The sequence below is a fragment of the Hoplias malabaricus genome, chromosome 10 (assembly GCF_029633855.1).
Source record: "Hoplias malabaricus isolate fHopMal1 chromosome 10, fHopMal1.hap1, whole genome shotgun sequence".
Lineage (NCBI taxonomy): Eukaryota > Metazoa > Chordata > Actinopteri > Characiformes > Erythrinidae > Hoplias > Hoplias malabaricus.
Genome location: NC_089809.1, coordinates 37941939 through 37961660, shown reverse-complemented (window position 1 = coordinate 37961660; position 19722 = coordinate 37941939). Strand labels below are relative to the sequence as shown.

Below are 19722 nucleotides of genomic sequence, written 5' to 3'. Positions count from 1 at the left end.
CACACCTATGGACAATTTCGCACACTTACCCAGTCACTCACACCTGTGGACAATTTCGCACACTCACCCAGTCACTCACACCTGTGGACAATTTCACACACTCACCCAGTCACTCACACCTGTGGACAATTTCGCACACTCACCCAGTCACTCACACCTATGGACAATTTCGCACACTCACCCTGTCACTCTCACCTGTGGAGAATCTCGCACACTCACTCAGTCACTCACACCTATGGACAATTTCACACACTCACCCAGTCACTCACACCTGTGGACAATTTCACACACTCACCCTGTCAATCACACCTGTGGACAATCTCACACACTCACTCAGTCACTCACACCTGTGGACAATCTCACACACTCACTCAGTCACTCACACCTGTGGACAATTTCACACACTCACTCAGTCACTCACACCTATGGACAATTTCGCACACTCACCCAGTCACTCACACCTGTGGACAATTTCACACACTCACCCAGTCACTCTCAGCTGTGGACAAATTCGCACACTCACCCAGTCACTCTCAGCTGTGGACAAATTCGCACACTCACCCAGTCACTCACACCTATGGACAATTTCGCACACTCACCCAGTCACTCACACCTATGGACAATTTCGCACACTCACCCAGTCACTCACACCTGTGGACAATTTCGCACACTCACCCAGTCACTCTCACCTGTGGACAAATTCGCACACTCACCCAGTCACTCACACCTATGGACAATTTCACACACTCACCCAGTCACTCTCACCTGTGGACAATTTCACACACTCACCCAGTCACTCACACCAATGGACAATTTTGCACACTCACCCTGTCACTCTCACACTCACCCAGTCACTCACACCTGTGGACAATTTCACACACTCACCAAGTCACTCACACCTGTGGACAATTTCACACACTCACTCAGTCACTCACACCTATGGACAATTTCACACACTCACCCAGTCACTCACACCTGTGGACAATTTCACACACTCACCCAGTCACTCTCACCTGTGGACAAATTCGCACACTCACCCAGTCACTCACACCTATGGACAATTTCACACACTCACCCTGTCACTCTCACACTCACCCAGTCACTCTCACCTGTGGACAATTTCACACACTCACCCAGTCACTCACACCTGTGGACAATTTCACACACTCACCCTATCACTCACACACTCACCCAGTCACTCTCACCTGTGGACAATTTCACACACTCACCCAGTCACTCACACCTGTGGACAATTTCACACACTCACCCAGTCACTCACACCTATGGACAATTTCACACACTCACCCTGTCACTCACCCAGTCACTCTCACCTATGGACAATTTCACACACTCACCCAGTCACTCACACCTGTGGACAATTTCACACACTCACCCAGTCACTCACACCTATGGACAATTTCACACACTCACCCAGTCACTCTCACCTATGGACAATTTCGCACACTCACCCAGTCACCCACACCTGTAGACAATATCATACCTTCCACTCATGGACAATCCACTTATAAACATTTGTTTAAGACTGTAGGACATAACTGGCGCACACATGCAGACTCAGGAGAAACACCCTGCAATCCTCACAGGGCAGGATTTGAACCCACTTCCCCAGGACACTAGGGCATTATGGCAGTGACACTCCCCGCAGCGCCACCATCCACTGTTAGCAATTACACACAGTGTCAAGTAAACAAACTACAACAGAAGTCTAACATGGACACAACATAGAAAAATCTTGTGAGTTTCCTGGTGAATAACCCCCTACTATGATAACTGCTTCAGTTACCTTTAGACGTTATCTGTGCTCTGTGAGCTCCTGTTTGTTTGGGTTTCCTCTATGACAGCAACACTACATCTGACCTCTAACAGCACCCCCTTGTGGGAAAGCTGTCGAACTGTGGAGAAATCTCATGATCAAACTCAGACTCTGAGCTGAGTTATTATCATGAGTGTGACTTTGGGTCGAGGCTGGATACTTCTCCCAGGTTTGATTGATTCAGTCGCGCTGATTGTTGGATGACATAGAGACCATGGGCGAGCGTCCTTGTCCCGCTGATTGTTCTTTGACAGGTGGATGGTGTCTGTAAATTAACCCTTTCCTGTTACGAAGTCTAGAAAACAAGAGCCGTGTCCTGAGCTGGATTACTCACTAATGCTTTGTAGGACATTTTTTAATAATATTTTTTTTCAGTCTGTTAGAGATTTCACAGAAGTGTATTTAGGTGCAGCGGCACAGAGGTGTGTTCTTTTAGTGCCTGCGTGGGTATCTGTTGGGTTACAGAAAATGCATGGATGTATTGGAGTGTTGTGAACTGTAATCTGTGTCATAGTCCTCTGGCCTTGTAGCGGCTTTCTGGTATCATGCTGTACATCTTCTATGTCCTTTCACTGTGTGTCCAGTGTCCTTTTCCACAGAGGGCAGTTTACCTGTGGAATGCCAGCAAAGCAGTGAATTCCTCGCAAAAGCTCAATGTCAGTGCTTTGTTTATTGTGAGATGCAGGTGTGTGTGGCAATGTACCTTTGCTTGTTTATTTTTGCTGTGTGTGTGTATATTGTGTTTGTGCCTTCAGTGAATGAATTTAAGAGCTTGGACTGAGAACTTTACACAGTTGGACATTAAAATATTATTTTATTTGAACAGTGTTTTTTTCAAAATTAAAATAGAAGTCCACACCCTGAACACACTATATACAGCAGGGATCCCAGGCCTGACAACCCTTCACTGCTTAGCCTTCTTCATACTATCTCTTCACCAACAAAGAGATGGTCATATCAAAAACGTAAAGCTTGTTCTTGACCCTGGCACTAGAACATGCACTTTTTAGCTTCTTTTAATTATACTGCTGTCTCTAAGAATCTTTCTTTGCTGAGGTTTGTTTTGGGGAAAGGTTTTTAACGGGGGCAGTTAAAACTAGTTGTAACAGCAAAAACTTTAATTTAATGCTGGGCTGCCATATTGGCTTTAAAAACTCATCATTTAGTGTCTCAGAGCAGCTGAGAGTGGCATGCGTTACCATGGTGATAAGGGTGTCAGACCCTTCGACCCACCCACAAACTGAATGGCCAGTCTACCAACCCAACAAACGGTCCACCGGCTCAAACATTAGTATCAAATCACGTGTAAGTTATGCCCTCATCACCATGGCAACACATGCCCATCTCAGCTGTCATCAGTTGCAGAATTACGAGTTTCCTGCGCCAACATGTAGATGTCACACTCACCACCAACTGTGAAAACAAGTGAATAACCTATTTGCCATTGTCCATTTATCACCAAACACCATAAAAGCAGTATTACAGCCAAACCTCCCCATGCCTGACCCCACACACCAGGCTTGGGAGCACGTCTAGCTGCTGTTGATTGCCTCCACTTGGTGGGAGCGAGAGATGAAGGTGTAGAGCACTTTCTGTAACATCTCAGCCCTCATCTTGCTGATGTGCAGCACTTCCTCGTGATTGGCCTTCTCCTCGCGGCTGTAGTCCAGGGACACTTTGTTGGTGATGAGTGAGAGGCCGAGGACGCGCAGGCCACAATGTTTGGCCACCGTCACCTCGGGGACCGTGCTCATTCCTGCAGGGACCAAAACGGACAGGGTAGTGGACAGGGGCAGACACGCTTAATTAAACAGCAATTACCTCCGTGCTGATTGACTCGGCTAAAGCCTGCGCTGCATCGTTAACAGCAAAGAGCCACTCAGCTTTGCATTTTTAATTCCTAATGAAGAGGACCATGTCCCCGTGGAATGTCCAGCCACCAGCACAGCGTTTGAACACGTAGCAGTGCGAAACCCTTAAAGACAACAACAGATGGACCAGGATGAACCCACAGTGTGTTTCTGTACTGTTTACTGACTGATGTAACCTGCTCTACCTGAGACAGACTGGGGTTTGATTCCCAATCCACATTCTTAAACATAAAAGTGCTAGAAAGGGTCCTTTAAATGACTTACAGCAGTTAGCAGACCTTCTTATCCATTTAGAGACTCACACTCTTGAAGAAAATGGTTGTACAAGGGTTCTTTGTTGTTTCTATTTAGAACTACGTGTTATAGAACTGGTTGGTTCTTCCAACTGTTGGAGAATGTGCTGTACAATGTTCTGGACTTTGTAACAATAGTAGAACACTTTTTGGAGCTGCACCATTTTTAAAAGGGTGTTACATAGAAACATATTAACTATTTCTCCCTCAAGATGAAGAATCGTTAAATCAGGGAACGACCGATTTCACTTGAAAATGGTTCTACATAGAAACCATTGCATTTATAAAGAGTACAGATTAATTACGGAAAAGTGGTAGGAGAATGTAATGTTAGGAGTCTTGAGAAATGACTTTTATTAGTGTAGTGTGTAAAATAATATGCAGATATTAAATTTACTCTATTGTTGTAATATTGTAATTTACCATTGTTTTAATTTGTAACACATCAATAGCTTTGGAAAGTTTTCATATTTCTTTATTAAAGTTTTTATTGTGACCAAACTGGGTGTATATCATTGGAAAGGTCAGAACAGGGCTTGGGACTGATACGGCAGTAATGTTGTCATGAGAGAGGATTTCACTTAGTATTCCTGGACTGAATCTGGGAGCCACGACAGACTACATTATTTATTAAGGGGTACAAAGGTTCATTAAGTGCTAATTACACTTAAAAGATTTCAAACATTAAGCAGACCTGCCCCCAGTTTGGCACCTGTGTGTGTGTGTGTGTGTATAGGGTACATGTCCAAGCATGTAAATTTCCTTACCTACAGAATCACTGCCCAAAATATGCAGCATGCGTGCCTCTGCGACGGTCTCAAAGTTGGGTCCACTGACCATGCAGTAAACTCCCTCCCGGACAAAGTTAGAGTAGCCCAGTTCTGTGGTGATGTCCAGGGTCAGCTTCCTCAGATCTTTACTGTATGCATCAGACATGCAGGGGAACCGGATCCCAAAACTAACACACACACACACACACACACACACACACCCCAGTAATAATGATTAGTTCATCCATTCATTATCTGTAAGCGCTTATCCAATTCAGGGTCGCAGTGGGTCCAGAGCCTACCTGGAATCATTGGGCGCAAGGCAGGAATACACCCTGGAGGGGGCGCCAGTCCTTCACAGGGCAACACAGACACACACACACACATTCACTCACACACTCACACCTACGGACACTTTTGAGTTGCCAATCCACCTACCAATGTGTGTTTTTGGACTGTGGGAGGAAACCGGAGCACCCGGAGGAAACCCACACAGACACAGGGAGAACACACCACACTCCTGACAGACAGTCACCCGGAGCGGGAATCGAACCCACAACCTCCAGGTCCCTGGAGCTGTGTGACTGCAACACCTACCTGCTGCGCCACCGTGCCGCCCTTAATAATGATTAGTGATTTTCTTTTTCCTTTTAAAGAATTACATATCATATTTTATTATTATTATTATTATTATTATGTTAGAAATTACACTAAACCTGAAGTGGAAATAACATATATTTACACTTATTATTTATTCCTAACATTTATACGTTATGACTGGTTTTTTCTCCCATCCACCAGTGGCGCTATTTCACTAAATACACTCACATTCCTGAAGAAAAGCTACAGAAAAAGCTCAGTAAGTGGTTTGTGAACATCCTACACAAGTAAAAAATAAATGCTGCTGTTTTTAAATTTTGGAGCTTAGAGTCAGGAATAGAATTAGAGATAAATATAAAAGCATTAATTAATTAAAAAATAAAAAAATCCAAAACAAACAAACAAATTTAAACAGATTTAAAGTTAAAGATTTGCTAACAGTTAAAGTTAAAGTAAAGCTGAAGGTAACGGTTGTTTTTGGTAAAATGTAGAATTCTGTTATTTTTTTTAATTTATTTTAATTTTTTTATTTATTTAATATCTGTTTATGTTTTTTATTGATTAAGTTTAGGATTATTTTCAGGGCTATGGTGAGGTGTGTAGGGGACATTTTAAGGCTGATTTTTTTTTTGGGTAGCCAGAAATTCTCAGGAACATCCACAAATATATTAGTACACATTTTGTTTGTGCCAATTGCATTTAGTTTACATTGTTCACATGAAGCTACCATTAAATTTTTTTTTTAAACTGCAGCTAACACGACACATTCATTAGACAAATCAACACACTCAGAGGAGAGCACTAACTGGCTAGGTCTGTTATGTCAGCTAACGGACACCCTCACCAGAGAGCACTACACTAGTGGTGATGGTAGACTCCCAGCCTCAGATGGCTAAGGCATCACTGGAGATCAGATCAGTGGTTTCCAGATCATGGAAAGACCATGACACCACTTTTATTTTGGTGCAGTTTCTCTGAGAGTGTGGTTTGTTAGCTGTGCAGACGACTGTGATGATTAAAAAGCTGATGCTGACGAAACACAGCCCGCCTCATTCTGCCATTCTAAAGAGTCATTCCACATCTTAGTGTTTCTGTGATTAGAAAAGAAAGCTCCCTCAGAGAGCTCTGTCCACTCCTACCGTTCATCATTGGGTCCACACAGTGGATGCTGTCCGGCAAACCCTGGCAAGTTAATGTGGTCCTTGATGATCATAATGTCTCCCACTTTGAAGTCCTGACACAGGCCTCCTGAGGCATTGGTTACTATTATAGTCTCCACTCCCATCAGCTTAAAGATCCGCACAGGATACGTGACCTGGAGACAGGAGTCGCACAATCACTCAGCACTACTCCACAGCACACACTCGCACTCACACTCATACTGAGGTAGTTCCCCTGAGTCACTGCCGTGCACAAATGTAATAACAATGATATCACATGCATATAAAACACATATATATGGACTGTAGTAACATTGTAATAATGATACATTAGTGTAGTATTCCTAAATTCTACCATGTTTCATAGGTTTTATCAGAATATTTTTTTTCACAGATGGATACAGAGGGAGAGAGGGCATGAAGTAGTGAGTGGGAAAGTTGTCTCAGTGCAGCTGTGGGACGTGACAGTGTTTGCGGATGCTCTCTGTTGCTACTGATGTGTCTGGTGTGTGTGTGTGTGTGTGTGTGTACAGCTCTCTGCTGGCAGGTCACACAGGAGAGGCAGTGATTTCACAAAATCCACTCCAAATCAATATAGTCTAAATTAACACACACACACACACACACACACACACACAAACACACACTCTTGTACTAGAACTGGGGACGTTACTTAGACGTTACATTCATTTTGTGGAGACACTGCATTAACATTTCATAAGTACAAAATATGATGTGTGTAAACACATCTTGATCACCATCATGTGATATTTTCCCGGTACACACACACACACACATATATACAGCTTCAACATTCTGCTGGACAGTGCACACACTCCACCACACAGCTCACACTGACCCTACTGACCCTTACTGATCACCACATTAGAGAGCAGAAGGTTTTTGTTTGAGTGTGTGTGCATGAGAGAGAGAGAGAGTGAGTGCCATGTCCAGGGTGTGTGGAGTGTGTGGAGTGTTTACGAAATACGAATGAAATACTTGGTTATAGATTCTGCCCTTTGGTCTCTTAACGACTATAATTCTAATGATCATTTTGTGTGCGAATTGAATCAGACGAACAAACACAGACTTCATCAGCTCTGTCGAATGACCTCACTCACTGCAACCAAAACAAACAGAGGTCAGTCAAGAATGCTGTGACCTCAACTACAACAATCTCTCAGCAAAACAAACACATCACTTAATGAAATATGAGAGTGTGTGTGTGTGTGTGTGTTCCATTCTTCTACCATGAAAAGGGTCTCATCGTAAAATGATAAGCTGTAAATGAGCCAACTTTCATGACTTCCGCATTCCTTCTGAACACAGCTGCCCGACTTTGAAGAAACGTCAGGCGCAAATGAGACAACCGAGGGGAATCTTAACGTCTGATCATTCGCTCAGTGAAGTGCAGCCGAGCAGAACCAGACTGAGACCAATACAGAAGCACATCATGAGTGCAGCCTCGCTGGCTCTAATAAAATCCCCATTACCCACAGACTGAGAAGCAGAAGTGAGTGGAAGACTCTGAGAATTAGCCACTGGACCCCGACATGTGTCCACTGCAGAGACACCTCCTTGGTTCTACATTCACTGTCCATTATATCGCCTCCTCATTAGCATTTTTTCACCCTGTTCTACAGGACCCCCACAGAGCAGGTATGATTTGGATGGTGAATCATTCTCACTGCTGTAGTGACACAGATGTGGTGGTGGTCCACCACCTCTTAGAATGGTCCACCATCCAAAATTATCCAGCCAAAAGCATCCTGTATCCAGTCTCTATGGTGGTCCTGACCAATAAATAACAGGGTGAAAAGGGGCTGGCAAAGTATGCAATGCCAAAATTCTGAACTGCAATTTCTGGAGAGATTAACTTCCATCCCAGTATCTTTAAGATCAGTGGCCACCAATATTTACTCTACACCCTCTCCAGTATCTTGTCAATACTTGGTATTGAGCATAGTGACTTTAAGCTCATGTGCAGCTGCTTCAGAGCATCCCATTATGTCATGTTTTTCTATGGTGATTATACAAACTGAATGTTTGATTCCACAATAGCAATTACATTTTAAGTCTTCATACATTTGGACATATAAAGCATTTTTGATTATCAGACAGATTTGGCAGCAGGTGCTGGGGGCTTGTTGTCATCCAAAGCTTATGTTCAATGCTAACGGTACACTCTTATCTCCCCTGGGACACCCTGAAGACACCCGAGAAACAGCACCTTGGTGAATACCTTCACTCTTAACTCTCCAGCCTTGATGACACTCTGAGCTGTGGCCAGCAGCATTCACTGCAATGCCATTTGAGGTAGAAGGGATGTACCCAAACCTGGAGGAGACAGGCGATGATGGATTTAATGCCTGAGTCTTCTATTAAGAGTGAAGTGCTGTTGCGGGGCCTTAGAGGCGAGTTGTGGCAGCAACATCTGATTGTAATGCATTGTGTCATGTTGTGTCCAAAGTCCAATTACTCTGGCAGTTCTTCTGCACCGCTGCAGGATGTAGATTCCTCAGCTATTTAATGAAAAGCACATCCTTGGCACTTTCTGCCACACACAAACCATTCCCCTCCACAGAAGTGTATGTTTCTGGTCTCTCTGCTCAGGTGACACAGGGTCAGAGATTCTGGAGGACCAAGACCTCATGCTGATTTCTCACAAACTGGACAAACCTATGAACACCAGGACACAGATCCTTTTCTGTAAAGTATCCATTGGTTGCAGGTGACGTCACTTTGTAGAGTAGCCACCATATCGGGTACCTATCCGTTACTCAAACTCAAATAAAAACTGTGAGGTTTAAACACTTGTAGTTCTCATTTACATGTTAAAATTACAGAAAAATTAGTATGGATCCCTGACCCATTTATCCACCTCACATTTGTAATCAGAGCTCTGTTTTTCTGTCGCAGTCAGTAGAGGAGCTTGAGCCATATTCCAAATGGCAAAATACTCCCTATATAGTGCACATCACAAATAAAACTAGTAATTATGCTAGTAAAACAAGGAAACAAGAAACATTAGTGGACAAACAATTATTTTATGACCTATGCTGTGCCCTACGGAGTGTGTAGAGGAACATTTGGGATTCAGCCTCTGCTTTGCTGCAGTTAGGAAACATCACTAACTGATCCCTCACACATTCAGACAAGCAGAACTAATTTATTAAACTTTAAATCAAACCAGAGAAATAGTTTAGACAAACAGTCACGATAAAACATTACCCTCCAATAACCTGTTCCACTCTCAGAGCGCAGGGCTTGTGCCTGTAGACTCTTACACACTAAAACAAAAACACGAATTAAATAAGATGATTCCTGAAGCTTTTATATCTGTGTATGAATAACTCACACGGATTCAGACAGAAGAGCAGAGAAATGTTTTGAAGTATAAGGTGCTAACAGTTTTCTATTAGATCTTATGATGAAAATGATGCTAATATGTCTAACAGAGGATAATGGTTTTATACAACACTGAGGGACCCTTTACACCCCTGACACAACAACGTGGTGGGCTTCTGTGCTTCTGAGTGCTGTGAGACTCTCCAATGCAGAGAGAGGAGATGTGTATGTGAGAAAATGTGTCCATCATTTCCCATCTGTTTACATTAGCACTGTGCTAATGAGCACTGCACAATCAGTCTCCAATCTGGTACCCTGACTGCAACCCATGGATAGTACAGCTATATTTTCCTTCATCAAGATAAAGCCATTGCAAATGAAATTTAAACTGTAGGAGCTACTGAAATCAGTTCATTGTTTGAACATTAGGTCATTAGGTTTGCTCAATTACATATGTTTATATTCCTTTGCAGCAGGGTTTATTTGTGTTGGTGTGTCTTATCCTGATTCAAGTGGATCAGACACAGCAGGGCAGTGTGAGTTTTTAACTCTGTGTCACTGCTGGAATAAGAGTCCACCGAACAAAAATACCCAGCCGACAGTGCCCTATGTCCACTGATGAAGGACTAGAGGACGACCAACACACACTGTGCAGCAACAGATCTGTATAGCTACTGTCTCTGACCTTACATCTCGCCCAACGAGGTGGGTGTGTTTAAAAGAGTGGACAGTCTGTGGACACAGGGTTTGAAAACTCTAGCATCACTGCTGTGTCTAATTCACTTGGAAATCAGAGTTAAATACATGGACTGCACTCTAACTATAGCACTACAAAGTGCTCCTGATGCAGTGGACAATGAATATAGCACCTTGTAAAAGGCTTTAAAATTATGGCTGATGTTGGTAGATAGGAGTGGCAGAAAGAGTGGAGGGTATTTCTTGTCAGGATCATCAGGCCTGGACTGGAGACTCGATTTCTATGCACTGTGGGGTCTGATTGTGACAGATAAAGTTAATGAGGCATACAGGAGGTGCCAGCTCCACTCTGTTTTACAGATTGGCACAGTTTTCCGTGAGTTGACTTGTCCTTGCGGAGTCATGGAGAGCATCCAGAGCCAAACGTTCACAGAGAAGCGCCACCTCTTGCCTTTCCTTCATTACAGGTTGATTACTAGTGCGAGTAAAAAAAGAACAGGTTCATCTTAAAAAAAAAAAAAAAAAAAAAAGTTCTTAAAAAGCTCAGCACCATCCATCAAGTGCACAGAGCTTTTCTGATCAAACGTATCGGGGTGGAATCGCTATTGCAGCTCTGGAGCATGCAAAATGTCTTCTTTTAAGAATCAATCAGTCTCACATATATATTTTTACCACCAAAGTGTAACAAGAAATCCTCTATTTTTTATAATAACATTTGAAGCAATAAGCCACGAGAGGCAGTGCTTCATGTCAAGCCAAAACTAACCTTCCCTGTGATAAAATAGCAGTAACACAGGGTCTTGAGTGGCTCATTGCTTTTATAAAACAGAAGTCAAAATAAAATACACAAAAGTCAATTTCTACGTAATGTTCTCATTCGTACACACACACACGTATTTATTCATAAACAAACGTTCACAAGAAAGTATTACTTCACCACACAGTGTAGTCTGTTAACTGCGAGCACTGTTGCTAAGCAAAATGAAGGCAACACATAGCCACTTCATGGAACAAAATATGTTCACGTATATCCAGGGTTTTACTCTAGAGGAGAAGCTGAAGGAAGTATAGGGCTAGCCTTTGGCTGTGTTTTTAGCCTTTAGCTCAAGAAACTGGCTGAGTATAATTAGCTTAAATGCGCTCCTAATTTCATTCTGTTCTTGAATAATTGAATAAAACAATAACACTGAACTTCAGAGTGCAATTCATAAATCACATATGTGAGTAATATTTGTAATAACTATTCCTTCACTAACATAAACTCTGGTAGCTAAGCTACCAGATACATGAAAAGTTAGACACTTAATGAAACATGCACTTAACCCTTTAAAACCTAACACATGAAGCAATAATACACTAAAAGTGATTTTTTAAAAAAAAACCCACATTATTTGGCCCTTTAACTAATAATACAAATGCTGTTAAATCATAAATTTTGGATCATATAATTTCAGAATGGGCAGCACGGTGGTGCAGCAGGAAGTGTCGCAGTCACACAGCTCCAGGGACCTGGAGGTTGTGGGTTCAAGTCCCGTTCCGGGTGACCCTGAGGAATCAAATTTCTATGTAGTCCCACAATGGGTCCCCTACATGAAAACAGGTTTAGTGCAGAATCTCTGCTGCATTCAGGACACTAGGTGTCAGTATAAGAGCTGTTCCATCATGTAATGAAGAATCACCTTCAAAATTGTGATGCCCCACTGGCCTGTAATAGGGAGAATAAAGCTTCGGTCATAGCTTCTCTGGCCTCAGCACTGCAGACACTGCACTATGTGACTTTTTGAGGAGGATAGGAAAGATGTATTACATGCTGCAACAGGAGTGCTCCTTTTAAGAGAAAGGTTGGTCAGTTTAAACTCACCCTGCACAACGAATAGCCCTCATACAGATGGAACCTCCCCTGCATGAAGACACAGGACTTGTCTTCTATATGGCCAAACACAAGGTGCCCCTCGTGTCCAGGAACTGCACAAAAGGAGGAGACAAACCATTGTACTTTCATTATAAGTGATTAGTAAATTACAATCTTGAAAAATGGAAAGAAAACAACATCTATTACTCTTTACTGTTTTTCCGTTAGCTTGTCATCAGTTACAAATACACTGATGACACTGGTCAGGTGCTCAGGATGACTTAGTATTTACAGATGCGACTTAATAATAATTCATTCATTCATTGTTTGTAAACACTTATCCAGTTCAGGGTTGCGGTGGGTCCGAAGACTACCTGGAATCACTGGGCGCAAGGCAGGAATACACACTGGAGGGGGCGCCACTCCTTCACAGGGCAACACACACACTCACACATCTGGACACTGTTGCATCGCCAATCTACCTACCAACGCATGTTTTTGGACCATGGGAGGAAACCGGAGCACCCGGAGGAAACCCACGCGGACATATAGATAGATTTTATATATAATGTACATTTGAAACAAATCTCAAAGTGCTACAAGATAAAATATTTTCATGAGAGAAAGAAAAAAAAGAAATAAAGAGATGATGAAAACATCAGCAGGTTACGTAAATCATATATTTTTATATATATATTTTTTAATTCTCCCTCGTTTGTGGTGCTCTCAGATGGTCAAGGGGCAGCAGAAGGCCTGGTCACCCTTGGTGCTTAGTTCTGGGGAGTATAAGGCGATTTGAGGTTGTAGAGCAGAGAGATGGTGATGAGGTTGATGGGGTGAGCAGTTCTTTCAGGTAAAAAGGGGCATTGCCATAGATACACTGGTGAGAAAGAGGGAAATCCTGTATTCAATCCTGGCAGAGACAGGAAGCCAGTGAAGAGAATGGAGAACGGCAGCAATGTGGTCATATTTCCACACTCTCATCAGGACCCTATCAGCGCTGTTGTGAATGTATTGTAACATCTGAAGACTCTTGCTAGGAATCCCGATGAGAACCTGATTCAGTTGTAATACACTGTATCAGAGGTTCTTCGCCTCTTAACCAGTTAGACCCCTTTGTGGGGTTAAATATATGTCGGATATCTAACAATAAAGGAGTTGTCTGCTGCCCTTGTTCAACAGTTTGTAAAAACAACCCTCCTGTGCTAATCAAATCCAATTAAACCTTCCTTTAGGACACTTGCTGCTGTGGAAACATTTGTAAACAAATCTGGTGTCGAGATGAATTCATGCATGTTTTGCCATTGCCATGATTTACACAAAACTTACAAATATAATTGCCACATATTAAAAGTGTATTATTTATATTCATAGATATTCTTGTGAATTTCTAGAAACGCAGCATTTAAATCAGCTTTACATCTTCCTTAAACCCTAACCCTAAATTTAAGCATAAACCTAAACCCTAACCTTTCTTCTAATCCTAAAGATTAGAAATAATTAGTGACTCAGATGCTAACAGACAGAGGTGTGTGCTTGTGCTACGCTACCGCTAACAGTTTACAGCGAGGATTTTGCACTCCTCCTTAACAGGAAGTGTAAGTGGATTTTGTGAAACAATGCCACCTGTGGCCAGGAGCTGGCTTCGTGATAATAAATAATTAAATCAAAAATGTACCATAACAAATCATAATGTACAAATGTTAGCAATATCTGGAGTGCTATTTGTAGTAAAATTTGTGAATCTAGTGATTGGTTTGTGTGTCTGAGTGAAGTGGCTGTGCATTGTTCTGCATAGTTATGTTTTTGTACTAACACTCTCACAAACCCCTGCTTTCTACAGCATTCAGAGTAATCCAGACTTGGCCAGAGGACGTTGTACATACTTTCCACAGTTCATAAAAAATGGGGTTCCTTAATTTTAATGCGTTCCCAACAAGATGAACAACGACAGTTACACACACCTCCAGAGTGCGCTGTAGGCAGCAGTGACAGTATCATCCTCCTGCTTAGTGGACTTTGTTTTACAGACTGCACTTATTTGCTTTGGGCAGAATGTATTTCAGCCATAGCTCAGGATGACCAGATATGCTGATCCACAGCCTATGCAAATATAACCTTGAGTCCTGCCTGCCCACATTTGTTTGGCCCTAAACTCTGCAGTGTAATGAGAATGCAGCTGAATAATTGCATCTGCTCCTCCACGAGCTGCTTCCCTTTTCTTCTACGTGCACTGACGAATGGCTGGATTTTTTTTTTTTTTTCTAAATCCCAAAATTAATGAGAACATTAATGCCTCAATCAGCTTGTGCTTATTTATTACTTTCAAAATAAATATTCAGGGCAGCCACACAACGGATAATGAGAAAAGTTAAGTGTAATAAAGTGATGACATTGAGGGAGACCTTTCAGAACTAATTCACACTGAAACAACACTGAAACACTGAGTAAATTCCACATAAACTCACAATCATTCCACTGTTGAACCAGCTACAGTCACACAATGATCAGCCTTAACATTGTCTCTACACTCACTGTTCATTCTTTCAGCTCCACTGACCTTGAAAGTCTATATTTACAAACTACAGTCCATATGTTGCTCTGCACACACAGTCCCTTTTCTTCAAACATCAGGACCCCCACAGAGCAGGTATGGTTTGGGTGGTGAATCATTTTCAGCGCTGCTGTGACACAGATGTGGTGTTGTTAGCGTGTTTGTGGCATCTGTATGAGTGGATCAGACACAGCAATGCTGCTGGAGTTTTTAAACCCTTTGTCCGAGCACTGTCCACTCTGTTAGACACTTGTTGGTTCACTTTGTGGATGTAACATCAGACACAGTACCTCATGGTGCACATCTCGACCCTCGAATAGGTTAAAAATGGGGCTAAAAAGTAAGCAGAGAAACAGATGGACTTCATCAGTGGAGCAGACATAAAGAAGAGTGAGTGTAGAAAGGAGGCGGTGGCTTTAATGTTATGGCTGATCGGTGTACAGGCTGAGCTTTAAAAGACTGGACTGTAACAATGGACATGAGTCCATAAGGGTCCCTGTTGAATGCCAGCTTTCCACATGAAGGGTATAAAGCCCCTGTGGCACTGGGCTGTAGAGCAATGGAACTGTGTTCTCTGGAGTGAGTAGATAAGCCTCTAACAGATCTTATAATTGAATGTCATTATTACAAAGTACCCAACAGCCAACAAGCTACAGACCCAGAGAGAAAACCATGGCATCAGTCACTGTAAAGCTCTTACTGCATTATCCCAGCTTTGTGTTTGTTGCAGTCGTTAGTCACAACGAAACTCCCCCTGTCCTCTGTTATTCCATTAATGCAGGAGCCGAGCAAAGAGGAGTGACATAAATATCATTAGGTGCATTTGAACACTTATCAAGATTATTCACTTCAACATATTAATATTTAAATATGTCCCAGATATCATAATAAGAGCCCCCTCTGGCAGATATTAGGGACTATTTTTACCCGAGTAGGAATATTTTATTCATGGGCAGCAGTTATTCATCCTCATGACTTCATGGCTCATTTTACCAAGAGTTGGGTGCAATTTGTTAACCACACAACACGAGGAGCCGTGTCCCAACCTCGGAACCTTCACAGAGCTCAGAGCTGTCACAACAGCGTCACACACCACCTGCTGAGAGTTTGATCAAACGCTAATATAAAGCATGCTAACTGCTGACTCCACATTGACAAAGGAATGGGCCAAGGATGCCTTCTGTCACCATACCTATTTAAACGATAAAGCTGAATATATAATGAGAGAAGCAGGACTGGAGGAAAATGATTGAGGATTCAAGATTGGTGGAATAAAAAAAGATGATTTTGCCCGCTTGGATTCATCATTAATAACACAAGATCAAGCAGTTAGAACCTACAACCCTGACTGGCGCTCAGGGCAAGCATCAAGCGACTGGAAACGATTTTCAAATGCAGACGTGTCTTTCCGAACAAAGATCAGAATTGTCCAGGCTATAGTCTTCTCTGTGGTGCTTAGAGACATGAAGAAAACATGCTATGAGTTTTGGTGTGAAGACCTCTGAGAGTACCTTAGACTGCAACAAAGAAGACAAAGAAATGAATCCTGGACTACATCAAGCCTCACATTTCACTAGAACCCCATACCAAACTAAATCTCGACTATTTTGGACACATTTTTACAAGAACCAATTCATAGGGGATTACAGTCATGCTCAGAGGAGCTGAAGGTAAAACAGAAAGAGGACGGCCAGCAGCAAGATTTATGAAGACTGAAGACCCAAAAAGAAGACAATGTTTTGGAGACACGCTGGCCATATAGTCACCAGGAGTCTGAATAAACTCGACGGCAAGATCTCTCCAGTGTTTGAGTTATATTAACTAGACTTGGATATGATACTTCACATCAATTTATGACTTATTTTACCTAGAAAAAAAGGTTTCAACATGGCTGCCTTTCAATGTAACCACAAGCAAGAGGAATGAGGACAGTTTAAGTTCTGACTCAACAACTGTGCAATCATCACATAAATCCATTCAGGGAAATTGAACACATCATAACCCAAGTCAAGCAGTGTTCTTCCATGCGGTTACACATTTCATCAGAGAGGTCATCAAGTCCCCAAACTTGCCAGATGTACATAGTGCACCAGTAGCTCCATAGATCAGAAAAACATTAACTTCTCTAAACTCTACCAATATTTCCCTATGGAAATTAGAAATGGTGCTCTGACCTGTGCTGACGGGGAAGTTGGGGATGTCCACATAGCGAAAGACCTGCTTGTTGGTGACACTCTCTGCGAGGAGGCCGAGTCCGGATCCACACACCACTGCGATCTTGGGCCTGTGCCTGGTTCTGCTCAGCAACCACTCTGTGGTGACCTTACACTCATCAAATGAGCAGCAGCTGAAAGGAGAGACAGGGACAACACAGAAAATCTGCAAGTGTTCTAGCTGTTCAGAGCTGCGACTCAGGGCTTTGCTTAAAGAAAATGTACTCGGGCGTTGAACAATGTTTGTCAAATACAATGAAAACGTCAGACTTCACATTGAGTGCGTGTGCACACAGTGAGGCTTTCACAGTGATTGTAGTCCATAGTTGGATTCAGTTCCTGGCTCTCAAGAAAATTAGCTGGGTACAGGCATTAAGATTAGCTAAAACATGTCATTCCTAGAGAAATGTCAAGTGCATGTGCACATGAATTTCAGGATCTGGAGCCCACCAGCCCAGGCATTGTGGGGAAAACGGTGAAATAATAAAAAAAGAAGGGATAGAATCATTCCGATTTTGCTCCATTTCTGACCTAGGGTGTACCGAATTGTCCCGCCTCTTGGTATGAGTCTCTCCAGTCATGGCCCTAGACCCGTGTTTTATGTGACAAAGCAATGATGAGGTTAAAAGGAGCAAAAACAAACAAAAAAAAAAATAACAGGACTGAACAAAAATGGAGAAGAAGGAGAACCGAGTGAAAGCGATTAAAAACCAGAGCTTTGGGCTGCTCAGGTCGAGGTGAACAGCGAGTGGCTCATTTTCATTTAAAGGAACAGATCCTGAAACCGGTCGTTTAGACCAGGGCTCTTCAGACTCTGGAAGAATGTTGCTATGGGGTTTGATGCTTGTGGCATTTTGACCAAACCATGTCACAGATGTTTGGGTGGAGGTTTCTTTGTTACTGACTTCTATAGTATTTCTGTTGGTTCAAGTCACCAACCCATGGGCACTGATGCAACCCTCATACTTTGAGAGGTTGGCTCTTCACTCTTATTTTGCCATCGTCCCCATTCTTTTTGGTAAGTTGCAGGTGTCAGATTCTAAATTTACTTACATTTACAAAATACAATTGAGTTGCTCAGTGAATATATTAGAAATTTATTCATTGTGCTTTTCCCATTAAAAAGGTTGATGAGATTAATACGTCACAGATTCTGGTTTCTATGCATTTGACAAGAATAGACTTTTCTGGAACCAGACCTAAAAATACATGTGTACAGAGAATACATACTGTATGTTTAGTAAAGAACTAGTCTAATTCAAAATGTTTCATATACAATACACAGATACAATAAGATGAATTATAAAGAAAAAGAGATTTACCATGAGTTTCCCTTGCTATGCATGATTCCAGGCTGTGGAGGGACAGACTGAGGACCTTGTGAAAATAGATATGAGAGAGCGAGAGAAAGAGATAGAAATGTTGACCAAGTGACCAAGTGGTTGTCTGCTGTGTTCTCATTGGCTGTGTATGTGGCGGGAGAGGGAGATTTCCATTGTTTTCCAAGAAATCATAGCTCATTTGTTGCCTGTTCATGTGTCACGTGTACAGAACTTGTATTTCTTGCCACTGACAAACCGTTTGGTGGATCATATACGTGTCACTGTTTGTTGGATGCACAGTTAATAAACTGTTTAATTACATCTGTTAATAAAATGATTTATTTTCATATTACCCAAACTGAAAATGCTCCACATTAAGTTAGTATTTCACAATGAATATATAGAATTGATCCAGTAATTCATATCCATTAGTAACCATACAGCCATTTCCCAATATTCAAATAAAAGTTTTTGCATCACAAGCTAAGACAATCGTTTATTCGTTCATTTTCTGTATCTGCTTCATCCGAATGGGGATGAGGCATCACACAGTCACAACTGTGAACACTATCCCGCACACACTGTCACTCACATAGTCACACCTACAGGCAGTTCAAACACTCACCCACACCTTTGGAGAATTTCACACACTCACCCAGTCTCTCACACTTGTGGACACTTTCACACAATCAATCCACCTATCAATGTGTATTTGGACAGTGGTAAGAAATAAGAGCACCCCAGGGGAGACCCACACAGACACAGGGAGAACACACAAGATCATACAATCAATAGAGGAACAAACTGACATTACATGGGACATTTATATAGGGTGACCAGATCTGAGATAGTAAAAAAAAAAGAGGACACTCCCTGGTGGTGGAGATGAGGTCACGCCCCTCGCTGCCATTGTATGCTTAGCTGAACCTATGTGTGCTTTTAGGTTCTTTACACCATTATTTGCTGCACAAAACATGGGGATTTCTTTCCCTTACATTTCGGCATAGCTGCTCAAAATGAGGGAAGGTACATGAGCTTTGTCTGACGTAAACAAGGACTACTGACGTGCAGACTGACCAATTAAATGTTTACAGAGAAGGTTATCGACCAATAACGGTAGCTCTACAGTCAGACCGTCCAATCAGAAGATTTTAGGCTACTTCACCATGCCCCCTTCTCACTCAAACGAACCAATCGGAGTAGGGGAGG

General features: G+C 42.3%; 1 protein-coding gene and 1 long non-coding RNA gene across 2 annotated transcripts in view; one reads left to right on the top strand and one right to left on the bottom strand.

Annotated features, from left to right (window-relative positions):
* LOC136708886 (uncharacterized) overlaps nucleotides 1–19722 on the top strand; it is a 108277-nt gene that overhangs the window by 26219 nt on the left and 62336 nt on the right. The window lies entirely within an intron of this gene.
* On the bottom strand, nucleotides 2664–18560 carry pnp4b (purine nucleoside phosphorylase 4b). The gene is made up of 6 exons (XM_066683608.1): nucleotides 18514–18560; nucleotides 17153–17325; nucleotides 12434–12537; nucleotides 6508–6683; nucleotides 4766–4956; nucleotides 2664–3590 (listed from the first exon to the last, which is right to left on the bottom strand). Exons 1-6 carry the CDS (start codon nucleotides 18534–18536, stop codon nucleotides 3367–3369), a joined length of 891 nt encoding a protein of 296 aa, XP_066539705.1. The 5' UTR covers nucleotides 18537–18560; the 3' UTR covers nucleotides 2664–3366.